Source organism: Staurois parvus, unplaced genomic scaffold (assembly GCF_062004578.1).
Source record: "Staurois parvus isolate SC_StPar_1 unplaced genomic scaffold, SC_StPar_1.0 ptg000633l, whole genome shotgun sequence".
NCBI lineage: Eukaryota > Metazoa > Chordata > Amphibia > Anura > Ranidae > Staurois > Staurois parvus.
Window position 1 is genome coordinate 87,531 of NW_028318429.1, and position 20,498 is coordinate 108,028.

The following is a 20,498-nucleotide window of genomic DNA, read 5'->3' on the forward strand; positions in this document are numbered from 1 at the left end:
CTTAGTCCATAGGGTTCAATATTGAGTTGACCCCGCCCTTTCCACGCACATGACCTTTAATGGCCTTCCAGTCTTAGTCCGCAGGGTTCCATATTGAGTTGGCCCCGCCCTTTCCACGCACATGACCTATAATAGCCCCCCAGTCTTAGTCCGTAGGGTTCAATATTGAGTTGGCCCCGCCCTTTGCAGCTATAACAGCTGCAACTCTTCTGGGAAGGCCGTCCACAAGGTTTAGGAGGGTGTCTATGGGAAGGTTGGACCATTCTTCCAGAAGCACATTTGTCAGGTCAGGCACTGATGTCGGGGGAGGAGGCCTGGCTCGCAGTCTCCACTCTAATTCATCCCAAAGGTGTTCTATGGGGTTGAGGTCAGGACTCTGTGCAGGACAGTCAAGTTCCTCCACCCCAAACTGGCTCCTCCATGTCTTTATGGACCTTGCTTTGTGCACTGATGCGCAGTCATGTTAGAACAGGAAGGGGCCATCCCCAAACTCTTCCCACAAAGTTGGGAGCATGAAATTGTCCAAAATGTCACTTTAAGAGTTCCCTTGAGTGGAACTAGGGGGCCAAGCCCAACCCCTGAAAAACAACCCCACACCATAATCCTCCCTCCATCAAACTTTACACTTGGCACAATGTAGTCAGGTAAGTACTGTTCTCCAGGCAACCGCTAAACCCAGACACGTCCATTGGATTGTCAGGCAGAGAAGCATGATTAGTCACTCCAGAGAACATGTATCCACTGCTATAGTGTCCAGTGGCGGCGTACTTTACACCACGGCATCCGACGCTTTGCATTGCACTGGGTGATGGAAGGCTTGGATGCAGCTGCTCGGCCATGGAAACCCATTCCATGAAGCTCTCTACACACTGTTGATGGGCTCATCTGAAGGCCACACCAAGTTTGGAGGTCTTTAGCTTTTGACTCTGCAGACAGTTGGTGACTTCTGCGCACTGTGCACTTCAGCATGCGCTGACCCCGCCCTGTCATGTGACGTGGCCTACCACTTGGTGGCTGAGTGACTGTTGTTCCCAGTTGCTTCCACTTTGTTATAATCCCACTAACAGTTGAGCGTGGAATATTTAGTAGCCAGGAAATGTCACGGATGAACTTATTGCCCAGGTGGCCACCTATCACGGGACCACGCTTGGAGTCACTGAGCTCCTGAGAGCGACCCATTCTTTCACCAATGTTTGTAGAAGCCGTCTGCATGCCCAGTGGTGTATTTAGGTTTTGTGCTGCCCTAGGCAACACAAAAACGCCTGCCCCCCCATGGACACCGACCAACACAACCCCCCCTTCCCCCTCCAGCGGAGAGAGAATGACATTGACCAACAACACCCCTGCCCCCCACGCAGGAGAGCCTTCCACTCCCCCCCCCCCCCCCCCCCGGGTGAGACACCCAACTTCACAGCTCCAAACATCCCTGGGAGCGAGAGTCAGGCTCTACATACACCATCAAGCAGCCCGCAACCTCTCTTGGATTCCACCTGGTTCCCATGGTGCACGTGTCCCTTCTGTCATCCCTTCTTCTGGGGGGAGGTGCTGCCCCCCTGAAAAATGCTGCCCTAGGCAAGTGCCTTGTTTGCCTTGTGGTAAATACACCCCTGTGCATGCCTAGGGGCTTGATTTTATACACCTGTGTCCATGGAGGGGATTGGAACACCTGAATCACATGATATGGAGGGGATTGGAACACCTGAATCACATGATATGGAGGGGATTGGAACACCTGAATCACATGGTCCAATACTTTTGGCAATATAGTGTATATCTGTGGCTGGCTTTCTTCGGGTCTCTGACCATGACCATGCACGCCCCCTGCTGAACAACACTGTGATTGGACACAGCATGATTTTGGCTGACACCTGCTGATTTGGCTGTGTCCAATCACAGCCCAGTGTCCTATGTTGACAGAAGCGCAATCTTGCTGTTTCTGCTCCCTTAAAATCAAGGAGAAAAAAAAGCCAGATCTGCAAGTAAATGCAGCGCACATTACACACATCTTTAGGCGCACAATTAACCCTTTGATTGCCCCTAGATCAGCAATGGGCAAACTACGGCCCGGCTGACCTTTTAATCCGGCCCGCGGAGCGTGATACTGTCAGCATGGCTGTCAGGATGTGTGTAGGCGGGGCAGCGTGACGAACGTGAGGGGAGCTAGGCTCCTCTCACAGTCCGCCCTGAAGACCGGCGTAGCATGAAAATCTGTCTCCTATGAGGATCTGTCCCCCCTCGACGTATCTGCGCATGTGCCGAATATCGCCGATCGGCTGCTAATGCCTGAAACTGGCACATGCGCAGATACTTCGAGCGGGACAGATCCTCATAGGAGACAGATTTTCATGCTACACCGGAACGGCGCGGGAACACGGCGAGAGGAACGCGCGGAGCAAAGGTAAGTGAATTGACACAGGGGGGACTTGGGGACTTAATATGGGGGATGAATTAATATAGGGGGGATGAATTACTATTGGGGGGATGAATTACTATATGGGGGATGAATTACTATAGGGGGGATGAATTACTATGGGGGATGAATTACTATAGTGGGGATGAATTACTATGGGGGATGAATTACTATAGTGGGGATGAATTACTATAGGGGGGATTAATTACTATATGGGGGATGAATTACTATAGGGGGGATTAATTACTATATGGGGGATGAATTACTATAGTGGGGATGAATTACTATAGGGGGGATGAATTACTATAGGGGGGATGAATTACTATATGGGGGATGAATTACTATATGGGGGATGAATTACTATATGGGGGACTTGGGGACTTCATATGGGGGATGAATTAATATGGGGAATAAATTACTATATGGGGGATGAATTACTATGGGGGGGATTAATTACTATATGGGGGATGAATTACTATATGGGGGATGAATTACTATATGGGGGATGAATTACTATGGGGGATGAATTACTATATGGGGGATGAATTACTATATGGGGGATGAATTACTATGTGGGGGATGAATTACTATGGGGGATGAATTACTATAGGGGGGATGAATTACTATGGGGGATGAATTACTATATGGGGGATGAATTACTATGTGGGGGATGAATTACTATGGGGGATGAATTACTATAGGGGGGATGAATTACTATGGGGGATGAATTACTATATGGGGGATGAATTACTATGGGGGATGAATTACTATAGGGGGGATGAATTACTATGCTTACTTTGGGGGAATATTACTATACTTACTATGGATGACACATACACATCATTCATCTACTCTTGGTCCGGCCCCCGGGTCCAATATATGAACCCATTGCGGCCCTCAAGTCAAAAAGTTTGCCCACCCCTGCCCTAGATGCTAACCCCTTCCCAGCCAGTGTCATTAGTACGGTGAGAGTGTATAGTATTAGCACTGATCACTGTGTTACTGTTGATGTTGATTAGTGTCAGTGTCCCTCCCAGGCAACATCAGCTAGCGCCAGATTGTCCGCCACACTATCACATTCCCACTAGCAGTCATTGATCACTGCCACTACCAGCATGGCATCATAGCTGTGTAAATTCCAGTATATATCCCAGTTTGTAGATGCTGGAACTTTCACACAAACCAACCAATATACACTTATTGGTTAGTTTTTTGCTTTTTTTTTTTGCTACCAAAGGCATGTAGCAGAATACATGTTGGCCTAAATGTATGAAAAAAAAAATTATTGATTGGATATGTTTCATAAGAGAAAATATTGGGGGCTTTTTTTCCACAAATTTTCGGTTTTCATTCATTTATATCCTAAAAACAAAAAAGCAAGCGGTGATGAAACACCACCAAAAGAAAGCTCTATTTGTGTGAAAAAAATACTATAAATTTCATTTGGGTACAGTGTTGCATGACCGCACAATTACCGGTTAAAGTAGCGCAGTGATGAATAGCAAAAACAAAAAAAAAAATGGTCTGGTCATGAAGGGGTTTAAAACTTCCTGAGCTTGAATGTTTAAAAACACTTTGGAGTGAGGATTACCTCTCCGCAAACTCTCCGCTTGAAGCTGAACCCACAGTAGTGATCCATCAGCACTATAAATGATTCCAATACTTCGCTCTCTTCCTATAGGATGGATTATCTCATTTCTACAATGAATAAAGAAAGGATTTGTCTTCTGTGAATAAAACCTCAGAAATCCGGAATGGCGCGGTTGTTCGATGCCAGCGCGGTGCGATCGTTATCGCTCTGTACTCTGTTCTATGGTGCAGTGTGATTATGTGCGCTGCCCCTTTAAGAATCCTCTCTGGCTCTCCATTTCTTCCATCAGGCGACAGACAAGCTGGTTATAATGACATCCTCCTCAGCCAATCAGGGAAGCCGTGTCTGGGAATGCTGGGCTGTTATTGGTCGGTGGGGTCAGACTGCTCAGACGGTTTCTGGTTCTGGGGATCAGATGTGGCCAGGTTGGGGGTCTTCAGGTGTCTGTGCAGGATGAGCGGAGGGGTGTACGGGGGAGGTGAGTGCTGCAAACCACCCTGCCCCCCATATATAATATACATTGCACCCTGCACCCCATATATAATATACATGACACCCTGCACCCCATATACAATATACATGACACCCTGCGCCCCATATATAATACACCCTGCACCCCGTATATGATATACATGACACCCTGCACCCCGTATATGATATACATGACACCCTGCACCCCGTATATGATATACATGACACCCTGCACCCCGTATATGATATACATGACACCCTGCACCCCATATATAATATACATTGCACCCTGCACCCCATATATAATATACATGACACCCTGCACCCCATATATAATATACATTACACCCTGCACCCCATATATAATATACCCTGCACCCCATATATGATATACATTACACCCTGCACCCCATATATAATATACATGACACCCTGCACCCCGTATATGATATACATTACACCCTGCACCCCATATATAATATACATTACACCCTGCACCCCATATATAATACACCCTGCACCCCATATATAATATACATGACACCCTGCACCCCGTATATGATATACATTGCACCCTGCACCCCATATATAATATACATGACACCCTGCACCCCGTATATGATATACATTGCACCCTGCACCCCATATATAATATACATGACACCCTGCGCCCCATATATAATATACATTGCACCCTGCGCCCCATATATAATATACATTGCACCCTGCACCCCATATATAATATACCCTGCACCCCGTATATGATATACATGACACCCTGCACCCCGTATATGATATACATGACACCCTGCACCCCATATATAATATACTCTACACCCTGCGCCCCATATATGATACACATTACACCCTGCACCCCATATATAATATACATGACACCCTGCACCCCGTATATGATATACATGACACCCTGCACCCCGTATATGATATACATGACACCCTGCACCCCATATATAATATACATGACACCCTGCACCCCATATATAATATACATGACACCCTGCACCCCGTATATGATATACATGACACCCTGCACCCCATATATAATATACATTGCACCCTGCACCCCATATATAATATACATGACACCCTGTACCCCGTATATGATATACATGACACCCTGCACCCCATATATAATATACATTACACCCTGCACCCCATATATGATAGAAATTACATCCTGCACCCCATATATGATATACATTACACCCTGCACCCCATATATGATAGAAATTACATCCTGCACCCCATATATGATATACATGACACCCTGCACCCCATATATAATATACATGACACCCTGCACCCCGTATATGATATACATGACACCCTGCACCCCGTATATGATATACATGACACCCTGCACCCCATATATAATATACATTACACCCTGCGCCCCATATATAATATACATGACACCCTGCACCACATATATGATATACATTACACCCTGCACCCCATATATAATATACTCTACACCCTGCGCCCCATATATAATATACATTACACCCTGCACCCCATATATAATATACATGACACCCTGCACCCCATATATAATATACATGACACCCTGCACCCCGTATATGATATACATGACACCCTGCACCCCGTATATGATATACATTGCACCCTGCACCCCATATATAATATACATGACACCCTGCACCCCATATATAATATACATGACACCCTGTACCCCGTATATGATATACATGACACCCTGCACCCCATATATAATATACATTGCACCCTGCACCCCATATATAATATACATTACACCCTGCACCCCATATATGATATACATTACACCCTACGCCCCATATATGATAGAAATTACATCCTGCACCCCATATATGATATACATTGCACCCTGCACCCCATATATGATACACATTACACCCTGCACCCCATATATAATATACATGACACCCTGCACCCCGTATATGATATACATGACACCCTGCACCCCGTATATGATATACATGACACCCTGCACCCCATATATAATATACATTACACCCTGCACCCCATATATGATATACATTACACCCTGCGCCCCATATATAATATACATGACACCCTGCACCACATATATGATATACATTACACCCTGCACCCCATATATAATATACTCTACACCCTGCGCCCCATATATAATATACATTACACCCTGCACCCCATATATAATATACATGACACCCTGCACCCCATATATAATATACATGACACCCTGCACCCCGTATATGATATACATGACACCCTGCACCCCGTATATGATATACATTGCACCCTGCACCCCATATATAATATACATGACACCCTGCACCCCATATATAATATACATGACACCCTGTACCCCGTATATGATATACATGACACCCTGCACCCCATATATAATATACATTGCACCCTGCACCCCATATATAATATACATTACACCCTGCACCCCATATATGATATACATTACACCCTACGCCCCATATATGATAGAAATTACATCCTGCACCCCATATATGATATACATTGCACCCTGCACCCCGTATATGATATACATTACACCCTGCACCCCATATATGATATACATTGCACCCTGCACCCCATATATGATACACATTACACCCTGCACCCCATATATAATATACATGACACCCTGCACCCCGTATATGATATACATGACACCCTGCACCCCGTATATGATATACATGACACCCTGCACCCCATATATAATATACATTACACCCTACGCCCCATATATGATAGAAATTACATCCTGCACCCCATATATGATATACTCTACACCCTGCACCCCATATATAATACACATTACACCCTGCACCCCATATGTAATATACATTACACCCTGCACCCCATATATAATATACATGACACCCTGCACCCCGTATATGATATACATGACACCCTGCACCCCGTATATGATATACATGACACCCTGCACCCCATATATAATATACATTACACCCTGCACCCCATATATGATATACATTACACCCTACGCCCCATATATGATAGAAATTACATCCTGCACCCCATATATGATATACTCTACACCCTGCACCCCATATATAATACACATTACACCCTGCACCCCATATGTAATATACATTGCACCCTGCACCCCATATATAATACACATTACACCCTGCCCCCCATATATGATATACATTACACCCTGCACCTTATATATAATATACCCTGCACCCCATATATGATATACATTACACCCTGCACCCCATATATAATATACATTACACCCTGCACCCCATATATAATATACATTACTCCCTGCGCCCCATATATGATATACATTACACCCTGCACCCCATATATAATACACATTACACCCTGCGCCCCATATATGATATACATTACACCCTGCACCCCATATATAATATACTCTACACCCTGCACCCCATATATGATATACATTACACCCTGCACCCCATATATAATATACTCTACACCCTGCACCCCATATATAATATACATTACACCCTGCGCCCCATATATGATATACATTACACCCTGCACCCCATATATGATATACATTGCACCCTGCGCCCCATATATGATATACATTGCACCCTGCGCCCCATATATAATATACATTACACCCTGCACCCCATATATAATATACAGTACACCCTGCACCCCATATATAATATACATTACACCCTGCGCCCCATATATGATATACATTACACCCTGCACCCCATATATGATATACATTACACCCTGCGCCCCATATATAATATACATTACACCCTGCACCCCATATATAATACACATTACACCCTGCGCCCCATATATAATATACATTACACCCTGCACCCCATATATAATATACATTACACCCTGCACCCCATATATAATATACATTACACCCTGCGCCCCATATATGATATACATTACACCCTGCGCCCCATATATAATATACATTACACCCTGCACCCCATATATAATATACTCTACACCCTGCACCCCATATATGATATACATGACACCCTGCACCCCATATATGATATACATTACACCCTGCACCCCATATATAATATACTCTACACCCCATATATGATATACATTACACCCTGCACCCCATATATAATATACTCTACACCCCATATATGATATACATTACACCCTGCGCCCCATATATAATATACATTACACCCTGCACCCCATATATAATATACATTACACCCTGCACCCCATATATGATATACATTACACCCTGCACCCCATATATAATATACTCTACACCCCATATATGATATACATTACACCCTGCACCCCATATATAATATACTCTACACCCTGCACCCCATATATGATATACATTACACCCTGCACCCCATATATAATATACGTTACACCCTGCGCCCCATATATGATACACATTACACCCTGCGCCCCATATATGATATACATTACACCCTGCACCCTATATACAGTGGGGCAAAAAAGTATTTAGTCGCCACCAATTGTGCAAGTTCTCCCACTTACAGAGATGAGAGAGGCCTGTAATTGGCATCATAGGGAGACCTCAACTATGAGAGACAAAATGAGAAACAAAATCCAGACAATCACATTGGCTGATCTGGAAAGAATTATATGCAAATTATGGTGGAAAATAAGTATTTGGTCACCTACAAACAAGCAAGATTTCTGGCTCTCACAGACCTGGACCTTCTTCTTTAAGAGGCTCCTCTGTCCTGCACTCATTACCTGTATCAATGGCACCTGTTTGAACTTGTTATCAGTATAAAAGACACCTGTCCACAACCTCAAACAGTCACACTCCAAACTCCACTATGGTGAAGACCAAAGAGCTGTCAAAGGACACCAGAAACAAAATTGTAGACCTGCACCAGGCTGGGAAGACTGAATCTGCAATAGGCAAGCAGCTTGGTGTGAGCAAATCAACTGTGGGAGCAATAATTAGAAAATGGAAGACATACAAGACCATTGATAATCTCCCTTGATCTGGGGCTCCATGCAAGATCTCACCCCGTGGGGTCAAAATGATCACAAGAACGATGAGCAAAAATCCCAGGACCACACGGGGGGACCTAGTGAATGACCTGCAGAGAGCTGGGACCAACGTAACAAAGGCTACCATCAGTAACCCACTACGCCGCCAGGGACTCAGATCCTGCAGTGCCAGACGTGTCCCCCTGCTTAAGCCAGTACATGTCGGGGCCCGTCTGAAGTTTGCTAGAGAGCATTTGGATGATCCAGAAGAGGATTGGGAGAATGTCATATGGTCAGATGAAACCAAAATAGAACTGTTTGGTAGAAACACAACTCGTCGTGTTTGGAGGAGAGAGAATGCTGAGTTGCATCCAAAGAACACCATACCTACTGTGAAGCATGGTGGTGGCAACATCATGCTTTGGGGCTGTTTCTCCGCAAAGGGACCAGGACGACTGATCCATGTACAGGACAGAATGAATGGGACCATGTATCGTGAGATTTTGAGTGCAAACCTCCTTCCATCAGCAAGGGCATTGAAGATGAAACGTGGCTGGGTCTTCCGACATGACAATGATCCCAATCATACTGCCCGGGCAACAAAGGAGTGACTTCGTAAGAAGCATTTCAAGGTCCTGGAGTGGCCTAGCCAGTCTCCAGATCTCAACCCCATAGAAAACCTTTGGAGGGAGTTGAAAGTCTGTGTTGCCCAGCGACAGCCCCAAAACATCACTGCTCTAGAGGAGATCTGCATGGAGGATGGGCCAACATACCAGCAACAGTGTGTGCCAACCTTGTGAAGACTTCCAGGAAACGTCTGACCTCTGTCATTGCCAACAAAGGATATATAACAAAGTATTGACATGAACTTTTCATATTCACCAAATACTTATTGTCCACCATAATTTGCAAATAAATTCTTTCCAGATCAGCCAATGTGATTGTCTGGATTTGTTTTCTCATTTTGTCTCTCATAGTTGAGGTCTCCCTATGATGCCAATTACAGGCCTCTCTCATCTCTGTAAGTGGGAGAACTTGTACAATTGGTGGTGACTAAATATTTTTTTGCCCCACTGTATAATATACATTACACCCTGCGCCCCATATATAATACACATTACACCCTGCGCCCCATATATGATACAAATTACACCCTGCGCCCCATATATAATATACATTACACCCTGCGCCCCATGTATTATTATTATTATTATACAGTATTTATAAAGCGCCGATAGTTCACTCAGCGATGTACATTACAAAGGGGGACAGAACATGTGACAGAACAATACCAATACAATGCAAAACATGAGGGGATCGAGGGCCCTGCTCTTTCGAGCTTACAATCTAGGAGGGAGGGGATGGTGGCACAGGAGGAGATAGCTGTGGGGGATGGAGTGGTAGGAAGAGTGGAGGAGGTCGGTCAAGTTAGCAGGGGGTGGGGTAGGCTTCCCTGAAGAGGTGGGTTTTCAGGGTGCGCCTAAAGGAGAGGAGAGTAGGTGATAGTCTGATGGGTTGGGGAAGGGAGTTCCAGAGGATGGGTGACACCCTGGAGAAGTCCTGGAGGCGGGCATGGGAGGAGGAGACCAGGGAACTAGAGAGAAGGAGGTCTTGTGAGGAGCAGAGTGTGCGTGCTGGGCGGTACTTGGATATTAGGTCAGTGATGTAGTTCGGGGCAGTATGGTGGACGGCTTTGTACGTCAGTGTTAGGATTTTAAATTTGATCCGTTGCGCAATCGGAAGCCAGTGGAGGGATTGGCAGAGGGGGGTGGCGGAAACGGAGTGGTTGGAAAGGTGAATGAGTCTGGCAGCCGTATTCAGGATGGACTGAAGCGGGGATAGCCAGCGGCGAGCCAGGCCAGTGAGGAGGGAGTTGCAGTAGTCGAGTCGTGATATGATGAGGGAGTGGATGAGCTGTTTAGTAGTTTCTGGGGTTAGGAACGTGCGGATTTTGTCGAGGTTGCGGAGGTGGAGTCTGCATGAGTTTGTTAAAGATTGGACTTGGGGCTGGAAGGATAGGTTGGAGTCCAGAATGACACCAAGTACTCTGGCCTGCAGGGCGGGTTTGATATTGGCGTTGTTGGATGTGATGGAGAAATCAATGGGGGGTGGGGTCCGGGCTGGGGGGAAGACAAGAAACTCGGTTTTGGAGAGATTCAGTTTAAGTAAGTGGAGCGACATCCAATCTGATATGTTGCTCAGTAGGTGTGTGATTCGGGCAGAGACTGAGGGGGTGAGGTGGGGGGTTGAGAGATAGACTTGTGTGTCGTCGGCATAGAGGTGGTAGTTGAAGCCGTGAGAGTGTATGAGTTGGCCAAGGGAGGAGGTATAGATGGAGAAGAGAAGGGGCCCAAGGACAGAGCCTTGCGGGACCCCAACAGAGAGGGGGAGTGAGGGGGAGGTGGTAGCATTATAGGTAACGCTGAAAGAGCGTTGTGACAGGTAGGATGAGAGCCAGGAGAGAGCAGAATCTCTGAGGCCGAGGGAGTGTAGTATTTTGAGGAGGAGGGGGTGGTCGACTGTGTCGAAGGCCGCAGAGAGGTCAAGGAGTAGGAGCACTGAATAGTGGCCATTAGCTTTGGCGGTTAGCAGGTCGTTGGAGAGTGTGAGTAAGGCGGTTTCGGTGGAGTGTAGGGGATGGAAGCCAGACTGTAGGGGATCGAGGAGGTTGTTGTCGTTGAGGTGAGAGCATAGGCGGGTGTAGACGAGGCGCTCGAGGAGTTTAGATGTAAGTGGGAGCAGGGAGATGGGTCTGAGGTTGTTCGGGTCATTGGGGTCCAGGGAGGGCTTTTTAAGTATGGGGGTGATGTGTGCATGCTTCAGTGGGGAGGGGAAAGTGCCGGAGGAGAGGGAGAGATTAAAGATGTGGGTGAGGGAGCGTAGGATGGAGGGGGAGGGAGGTCGTAGGAATTGTGAGGGGATAGGGTCGAGGGGGCAGGTGGTGAGGCGGGCATCAGAGAGGATCTTGGAGACTTCCTCGATGGTAGAAAGGTCAAAGGTGTGGAGTGTTGGGAGAGCTTCAGTATGAGGAATGTAGGGTGGGGTGGGAGAGGAGGTCAGAGCAGTGGTGGGGCCGTGGGAGAGGGGTGATGAGGGGGTAGCTGAGTGAGGGGGAACGGGGTTGGAGGGAGTTTGAGCAGTGACGAAGTCCCTGCGGGTTATGTCGAGGGGGAGGGGGGATGAGGGGGTAGCTGTGTGAGAGGGGACGGGTTGAGAGGGCGTGCGAGTTGCGGCAATGTCCTTGCGAATTGTGTCAATCTTGTTTTTGAAGTGATTGGCAATCTCAAGGGCGGTGAGTGAGGTGCTGGGTGGAGGTGGGGGTGGTGAGAGTAGAGAGTTGAAGGTGGAGAAGAGTCGGCAAGGATTGGAGGAGAAGGTCTTGATGAGGGTCAGGAAGTAGGCTTGTTTGGCAGCATGGAGGGAGGAGGTGTAGGTGTGGAAGGCAGATTTATAGCGGGTGAAGGCTTGTTGGGATTTGGTTTTGCGCCATAGTCGCTCCAGGGCACGACTTTGTCGTTTGAGGGTTTTGGTGTGATCAGTGTGCCAGGGCAGAAGCGGTCAGGGTCTGATGTTGCGTGTGGTTAAAGGCGCTAGTGAGTCAAGGGCTGTTGAGAGCGCATTGTTGTAGGCGGTCATAGCCAAGTCGGGGCAGGACAGGGGGAGGATGCGGTCGTGGAGTTGATCAGCTGCAGAGTGGAGGGGGAAGGGTTAAGGTTGCGGAGGTTACGGCTGGTAGTAGTGTGACATTTGGAGGGGTAGGCGTTGGAGGACGAGGAGATAGAGAAGGTAATCAGGTTGTGGTCAGAGAGAGGAAAGGGGGTGTTAGTGAGGTTGTGGGGAGCGCAGCGGTTGGAGAAGACAAGATCAAGGATATTACCGTCGGAGTGGGTGGTGGATTGTATGCACTGTGCAAGTGCAAAGGAGGAGGTTAAGTGGAGGAGATGGGATGTGTCCGGGTTGACGAGGTTGACAGGGATGTTGAAATCCCCAAGGATGATGGTGGGTAGCTCAGAGGAGAGGAAGAAGGGTAGCCAGGAGGAAACGTCATCCAGGAAGCGGGGTATGGATCCAGGAGGCCGGTATATCACAGCAATCTTCAGGGGGGTTGGGGAGAATAGTCGGACGCAGTGGGCCTCGAAGGAGGAGAAGGATAGAGAGGGGGGGTTTGGGAGGACTCGGAAGGTGCTCTGTGGTGACAGGAGCAGACCAACCCCACCACCTTTACGACCGTTGGGTTTGGGTGAGTGGGTCCAGGTGAGACCTCCGTAGGAGAGTGCAGCAGGGGAGGTAGAGTCAGTGGGCTGGATCCAGGTTTCCGTGATCGCTAGGAGGTTGAGGGAGCGGGAAACAAAGAGGTCGTGGATGGCGGTAAGCTTGTTGCACACCGATCGGGCGTTCAGGAGTGCACATGAAAACGGGGGGAGATTTTAGGGAGCAGGGGGACAGATACTAGGTTGCGGGGGTTGCGGTAGGACGTGGAGGCGGGACGGTGTTGTGCAGGTGAGGGAGGTGGTGGAGGGCCAGGATTCGGGGAGATGTCCCCTGCGGCTAGGAGGAGGAGAAGGGTGAGAAAGGTGGCATGGGAGCGGGATGTGCAGGAACGTGAGAAACTACTAGTGGAGGTGTTGGGGTCAGAGGGAGAGTGGAGTAATAGGAGGAGGTGGTGGGTGCCATAGAGGGGTGAAGGAAGCAGTGAGGACACAATATACAATTGTTTAGGAGGAGCAGAGGGATATAGTGAATGGATTTTGGGAATGGAGGAGAGGAAAATGAGAAGGAGGAGTGGAAGAGGCATTTTTGGGGGGTGATGAGAGCAGTAGTAGGGAGATGATAGCAATGAGGGGGAGATGTACAAGTTTTGGGGTGGAGCAGAGGGGTAAAGAAATGAGATTTGGGAATAGAGGATAGTAATATGAAGAGGAGAAGAGGGGTGTATTATATAAAGGTACACGGAGTGGGACTCAGATATGTAAGAGGTTTCCCGGGGTGTTTGCTTGCAGTCTTCCAGCGTGCAGTAGAGTTTCTTGCTGTTGTTGTGTCTTCCTGCTGCTGAAGTTCTCCTGCTTTAGTTCAACTGCTGTGTTTAACTGCATCGCACTCTTTTGAAGCTGCACTCAATCTGAAGCAGCACCCCCATCAGAGACTGTGCCCCCCATCAGAGATCTCCCCCCATGAGCTAATCTAAATTTATAGGGAGATGCTCAAATGAGCATTCAACTCCACCCCAATTAGAAGCTGATAAGGATCACATGAATAAGGGGGGGATGTTTCTTAGGAACCAGGCCACAGTTGTAAACTGGGTGCAGCTGAAGGTGAGGACTGGTCAACATATACACAAATATAAATACACCAAATATATAATACACATTACACCCTGCACCCCATATATAATATACTCTACACCCTGCACCCCATATATGATATACATGACACCCTGCACCCCATATATAATATACTCTACACCCTGCACCCCATATATAATATACATTACACCCTGCACCCCATATATGATACACATGACACCCTGCACCCCATATATAATATACATTACACCCTGCACCCCATATATATTATATTGTAAAGCGCTGAGCAAACTAATGGCGCTACATAAATCCTGTATAATAATAATAATGATAATAATAATAATATATGAAAGAAATGCCACCTTTCACCCTCTATATAATGTATACATTGCTAAAAAAAATGAAAGGAAGACTGAGAACCCATCAGATCTCAATGGGGAGGAATCTCCTGCTGGATCTCTATACTGACATGGACGGGGGATGTGTGAGGAACGTAAGGACGCCCCATCATTGGATGGAAATGAAAATGATCGACCTACAGAGGACTGAATTCAAAGACACCCCGAAAATCAAAGTGAAGAAATGATGCTGCAGGCGAGTTCATTTTGCTGAAATTTCATTGCAGCAACTCAGAATGGTCCCCAGTAGTTTCTATGGCCCCCACGTGCTTGTATGCATGCCTGACAACGTCGGGGGAGGGTCCTAATGAGACGATGGATGGTGTCCTGGGGGATTTCCTCCCAGATCTGGACCAGGACATCACTGAGCTCCTGGACAGTCTGAGATGCAACCTGGCGGCGTCGGATGGACCGCAACATGACATCCCAGAGGGGTTCTATTGGATTTAGGTCAGGCGAGCGTGGGGGCCATTCAATAGTATCAATTCTTTCATCTTCCTGCCTGCCTGCATGCTCTGCCCACATGAGGCCGGGCATTGTCTGCACCAGGAGGAATCCAGGACCCACTGCACCAGGAGGAACCCAGGACCCACCGCACCAGGAGGAACCCAGGACCCACTGCACCAGGAGCAACCCAGGACCCACTGCATCAGGAGGAACCCAGGACCCACTGCACTAGCATAGGGTCTGACAATGGGTCCAAGGATTTCATCCCCATACCTAATGGCAGTCAGGGTACCATTGTCTAGCCTGTAGAGGTCTGTGCGTCCCTCCATGGATATGCTTCCCCAGACCATCACTGACCCACCACCAGAACGGTCATGTTGAACCATGTTATGGGCAGCAGAACGTTCTCCACAGCTTCTCCAGACCCTTTCACGTCTGTCACATGTGCTCAGGGTGAACCTGCTCTCATCTGTGAAAAGCACAGGGCGCCAGTGGTGGACCTGCCAATTCTGGGGTTCAATAGCAAATGCCAATCCAGTTCTCTGGTGCCGGGCAGTGAGCACAGGGCCCACTAGAGGGCGTCGGGCCCTCAGGCTGCCCTCATGAAGTCGGTTTCTGATTGTTTGGTCAAAGACATTCACACCAGTGGCCTGCTGGAGGTCATTTTGTAGGGTTCTGGCAGGGCTCATCCTGTTCCTCCTTGTACAAAGGAGCAGATACCGGTCCTGCTGATGGGTTAAGGACCTTCTACGGCCCTGTCCAGCTCTCCTAGAAGAACTGCCGATCTCCTGGAAACTCCTCCATGCTCTTGTCTCCTGGAATCTCCTCCATGCTCTTGTCTCCTGGAATCTCCTCCATGCTCTTCAGACTGTGCTGGGAGACACAGCAAACCTTCTGGCAATGGCAGGTATTGATGTGCCATCCTGGAGGAGTTGGACTGCCTGTGCAACCTCTGTAGGGTCCAGGTATGGCCTCATGCTACCAGTAGTGACACTGACCCGAGCCAAATGCAGAACTAGTGAAAAACAGTCAGAAAAGATCTGTAAAACCATTCCTGTTTTGGGGGTCATCTCATTGTTGCCCATCTAGTGCTCCTGTTGTTACATGCCACCCCGCACCCTCTATATAATATACGACACACCACCCCCCACCCTCTATATAATATACGACACACCGCCCCCCACCCTCTATATAATATACGACACACCACCCTCTATATAATATACAACACACCACCCCCCACCCTCTATATAATATACGACACACCACCCCCCACCCTCTATATAATATACGACACACCACCCCCCACCCTCTATATAATATACGACACACCACCCCCCACCCTCTATATAATATACGACACACCACCCCCCACCCTCTATATAATATACGACACACCACCCCCCACCCTCTATATAATATACGACATGCCCCCCACCCTCTATATAATATACGACACACCACCCCGCACCCTCTATATAATATACGACACACCACCCCGCACCCTCTATATAATATACGACACACCACCCCCCACCCTCTATATAATATACGACACACCACCCCCCACCCTCTATATAATATACGACACACCACCCCCCACCCTCTATATAATATACGACACACCACCCCCCACCCTCTATATAATATACGACACACCACCCCCCACCCTCTATATAATATACGACACACCACCCCGCACCCTCTATATAATATACGACACACCACCCTCTATATAATATACGACACACCACCCCCCACCCTCTATATAATATACGACACACCACCCCCCACCCTCTATATAATATACAACACACCACCCCGCACCCTCTATATAATATACGACACACCACCCCGCACCCTCTATATAATATACGACACACCACCCCGCACCCTCTATATAATATACGACACACCACCCCGCACCCTCTATATAATATACGACACACCACCCCCCACCCTCTATATAATATACGACACACCACCCCGCACCCTCTATATAATATACGACACACCACCCCGCACCCTCTATATAATATACGACACACCACCCCGCACCCTCTATATAATATACGACACACCACCCCGCACCCTCTATATAATATACGACACACCACCCCGCACCCTCTATATAATATACGACACACCACCCCCCACCCTCTATATAATATACGACACACCACCCCGCACCCTCTATATAATATACGACATGCCCCCCACCCTCTATATAATATACGACACACCACCCCCCACCCTCTATATAATATACGACACACCACCCTCTATATAATAGACAACATGCCCCCCACCCTCTATATAATATACGACATGCCCCCCACCCTCTATATAATATACGACACACCACCCTCTATATAATATACAACATGCCCCCCACCCTCTATATAATATACGACATGCCCCCCCACCCTCTATATAATATACGACATGCCCCCCACCCTCTATATAATATACGACACACCACCCTCTATATAATATACAACATGCCCCCCACCCTCTATATAATATACGACACACCACCCCCCACCCTCTATATAATATACGACACACCACCCCCCACCCTCTATATAATATACGACACACACCACCCCCCCCCCTCTATATAATATACGACACACCCTCTGTACAATATTTTGTAGCGGGGCTTATCACAGTGTCTGTTCTGTCTTCCAGATGAGGTCGGTGCTCTGGTGTTTGATATCGGGTCATACTCGGTCCGGGCCGGCTATGCAGGTGAAGATTGCCCCAAGGTACCTACCCTTCTTTTAACTACCTCAATTACCCCACGCCTTCCCCCCTCCCACCATGTCCATCCTCTGACATCCTGATACACAGATATAAATTCAGCCACGGTCTTGACCAGAAATCTTCTTTTTATTTCGAGTTGTTACACACCAGCTGAATGCTGAAATCAGACTTGTTGCAACCTTGTAAGATGATGTGGGATAACAGAGAGCTCAGGGTGGGTGTCTATACTGTGATGATGTCATCAGCAGAGTAGGCGGGACAGTCGTTTCGAGTCTGCAAACTCCATGGTGAGGACTGACCCAGAATCACAGCGCACCAAGACAAACCTGACAGCTAAAGATATCCCGTGTTGCTACTGGTCACATGGCAACTCTCCTTTAGTTAAAGCTGAACTCCACCCTAGGCTCTGACCCATACTCACGCTTTAAAATAAGATGCATTTTTTGTAACATGTTGGGGGAATTTCTCCTGATTTCCTCTTCTGTCTGTAATCTGTCCAATAAGCAGGAAGTGAGAAGGAATCTCCCAAATTGGGACATCAGCTGCAGAACAAACCTGACAAGGGTTCTAACCCTTCCAGACTCCTCCGAAAACTTAACAAGTCGTGTAAAAGTAGGGTCTGCCTGAACCATATAGCTAAAAGTCTGTTGACACCTGCCAGGGTGAGGTCCTACAGTACCCAAGGTGGAAAAGCCAAGGTATGCCCCCCATATGCCGTGAACTACTTCAGTGGTCCAGAGGTTGTAGGTCTGGCCCTTTTTGCCCCTGCTCCTGCTGAAGTTTCCAAGGTGGTCTCCTCTTCTACCTAACCCCCCCCCCCGGCCCGGCTGTGGACATTTGAACATCACGGCTTGTTGGCCATCCCAGTCCAAAACCATGGAGTTGCTCCCTTTGTGGCTATAGCATGCTCCAACCTTCTGGGAAGGCTTTCCACAAAATATTGGAGGGTGTCTGTGGAAATTTGTGCCCATTTGTGAGGTCAGGTAGTGATGTTGGAGAAGAAGGCCTGGCTCACAATCAGCATTCAAATTCAACTCAAAGGTGTTTAGTAGGGTTGAGGTCAGGCCACTCAGGTTTCCCCACACCAAACTGGTCAAACTATGTCTTTATGGAGGTGGCTCCACTTTCTGAGATAACTTCCCATAGTATTTTGGAGTGTGTCTGTGGGAATTTGTGTCCAGTCAACAAAAATAACTTTTCAAGAACATTTCAAGAGCCAAGTAGAAGATCTGGCTCACCATCAATGTTCAAAATCATCACAAAGGCTTTCAGTAGGGTTAAGGGCAGAGGTCTGTGTAGGTCACTCAAGTTCCTCCACGCCATACTCTTAAAATGATTTCTCTATCGAGCTGACTCTATTCTTCTAGGAAAGCTTTCCACAAGATTTTGGAATGTGTCTGTGAGAGTTTCTACTGTAACAGTGCAGGGCCCTGACACAGGACAAATGCAGGTAGAAGTGGTCAGGTAATGGACACAAGGTCTGGACATGTGAGGAGTGCAGAACTGCGGAGCAAAGATTTTGAGTGGAGAAAACGTCTGTTGCAGGTTTCTCCAGATTTTGGTATTTCTGGATGGGGCTCCGTAGTTTGGAGATTTCAAAGTGCCTTGGGAGGGAACAAATCTCCAATCCAGTGTCCAGAGTTTGAAAGCAGCCAGCACACTAATGGTACAGGTGTGTGCAGGGCTCTAAATGAGTGTCCCTGTGTGAGACTGATGCTGGGTGCGTCCAAGGACTTTAAGGCTGTGTGTGGTCCAAGGACTCCAAGGCTGTGTGTGTTGGAGGGCTCCACCCAAGGGGGCTGCGAGCTGTGTACAAAAAAGCCATATTTTGGAAGGAGGCTGTGTCCATACAAGGAGTCCAACTGCTGTGTGCTGGGACTAGCCAGTGGTCTGGGAGACCCATATAAAGAGAGGTACTGCTAACCAGCAGGGCTGATAAAGAGAGCCAGGAGGCTGAATATTTTCATTTGTTTTGATGGTGAACACCCCTGCATGGGAAGCATGTTGTGGAACTTTCTTTCAAATAAAATTGGGCAAAAAAGCCATTAAAAAGAAGAAGAGAGTGGCTGTGTGCTTTACAAAACTCTACATTTGATGCGAGTTCC

At 47.5% G+C, this 20,498-nt stretch overlaps 1 protein-coding gene across 2 annotated transcripts in view; it reads left to right on the plus strand.

The window, feature by feature from the left end:
- Positions 1–4,346: 4,346 nt before the first annotated feature.
- LOC149449293 (actin-like protein 6B) overlaps positions 4,347–20,498 on the plus strand; it is a 56,152-nt gene continuing 40,000 nt past the window's right edge. The window contains exons 1-2 of one of the 2 annotated variants that reach the window (XM_089693428.1): positions 4,347–4,479; positions 18,319–18,378. In XM_089693428.1, the coding sequence (XP_089549554.1) occupies positions 18,319–18,378 (60 nt within the window). In that variant the 5' untranslated portion in view covers positions 4,347–4,479. Of the gene's footprint in view, positions 4,480–18,318; positions 18,396–20,498 lie in introns of both variants that reach the window. The other variant, XM_089693427.1, reaches the window with a different exon arrangement.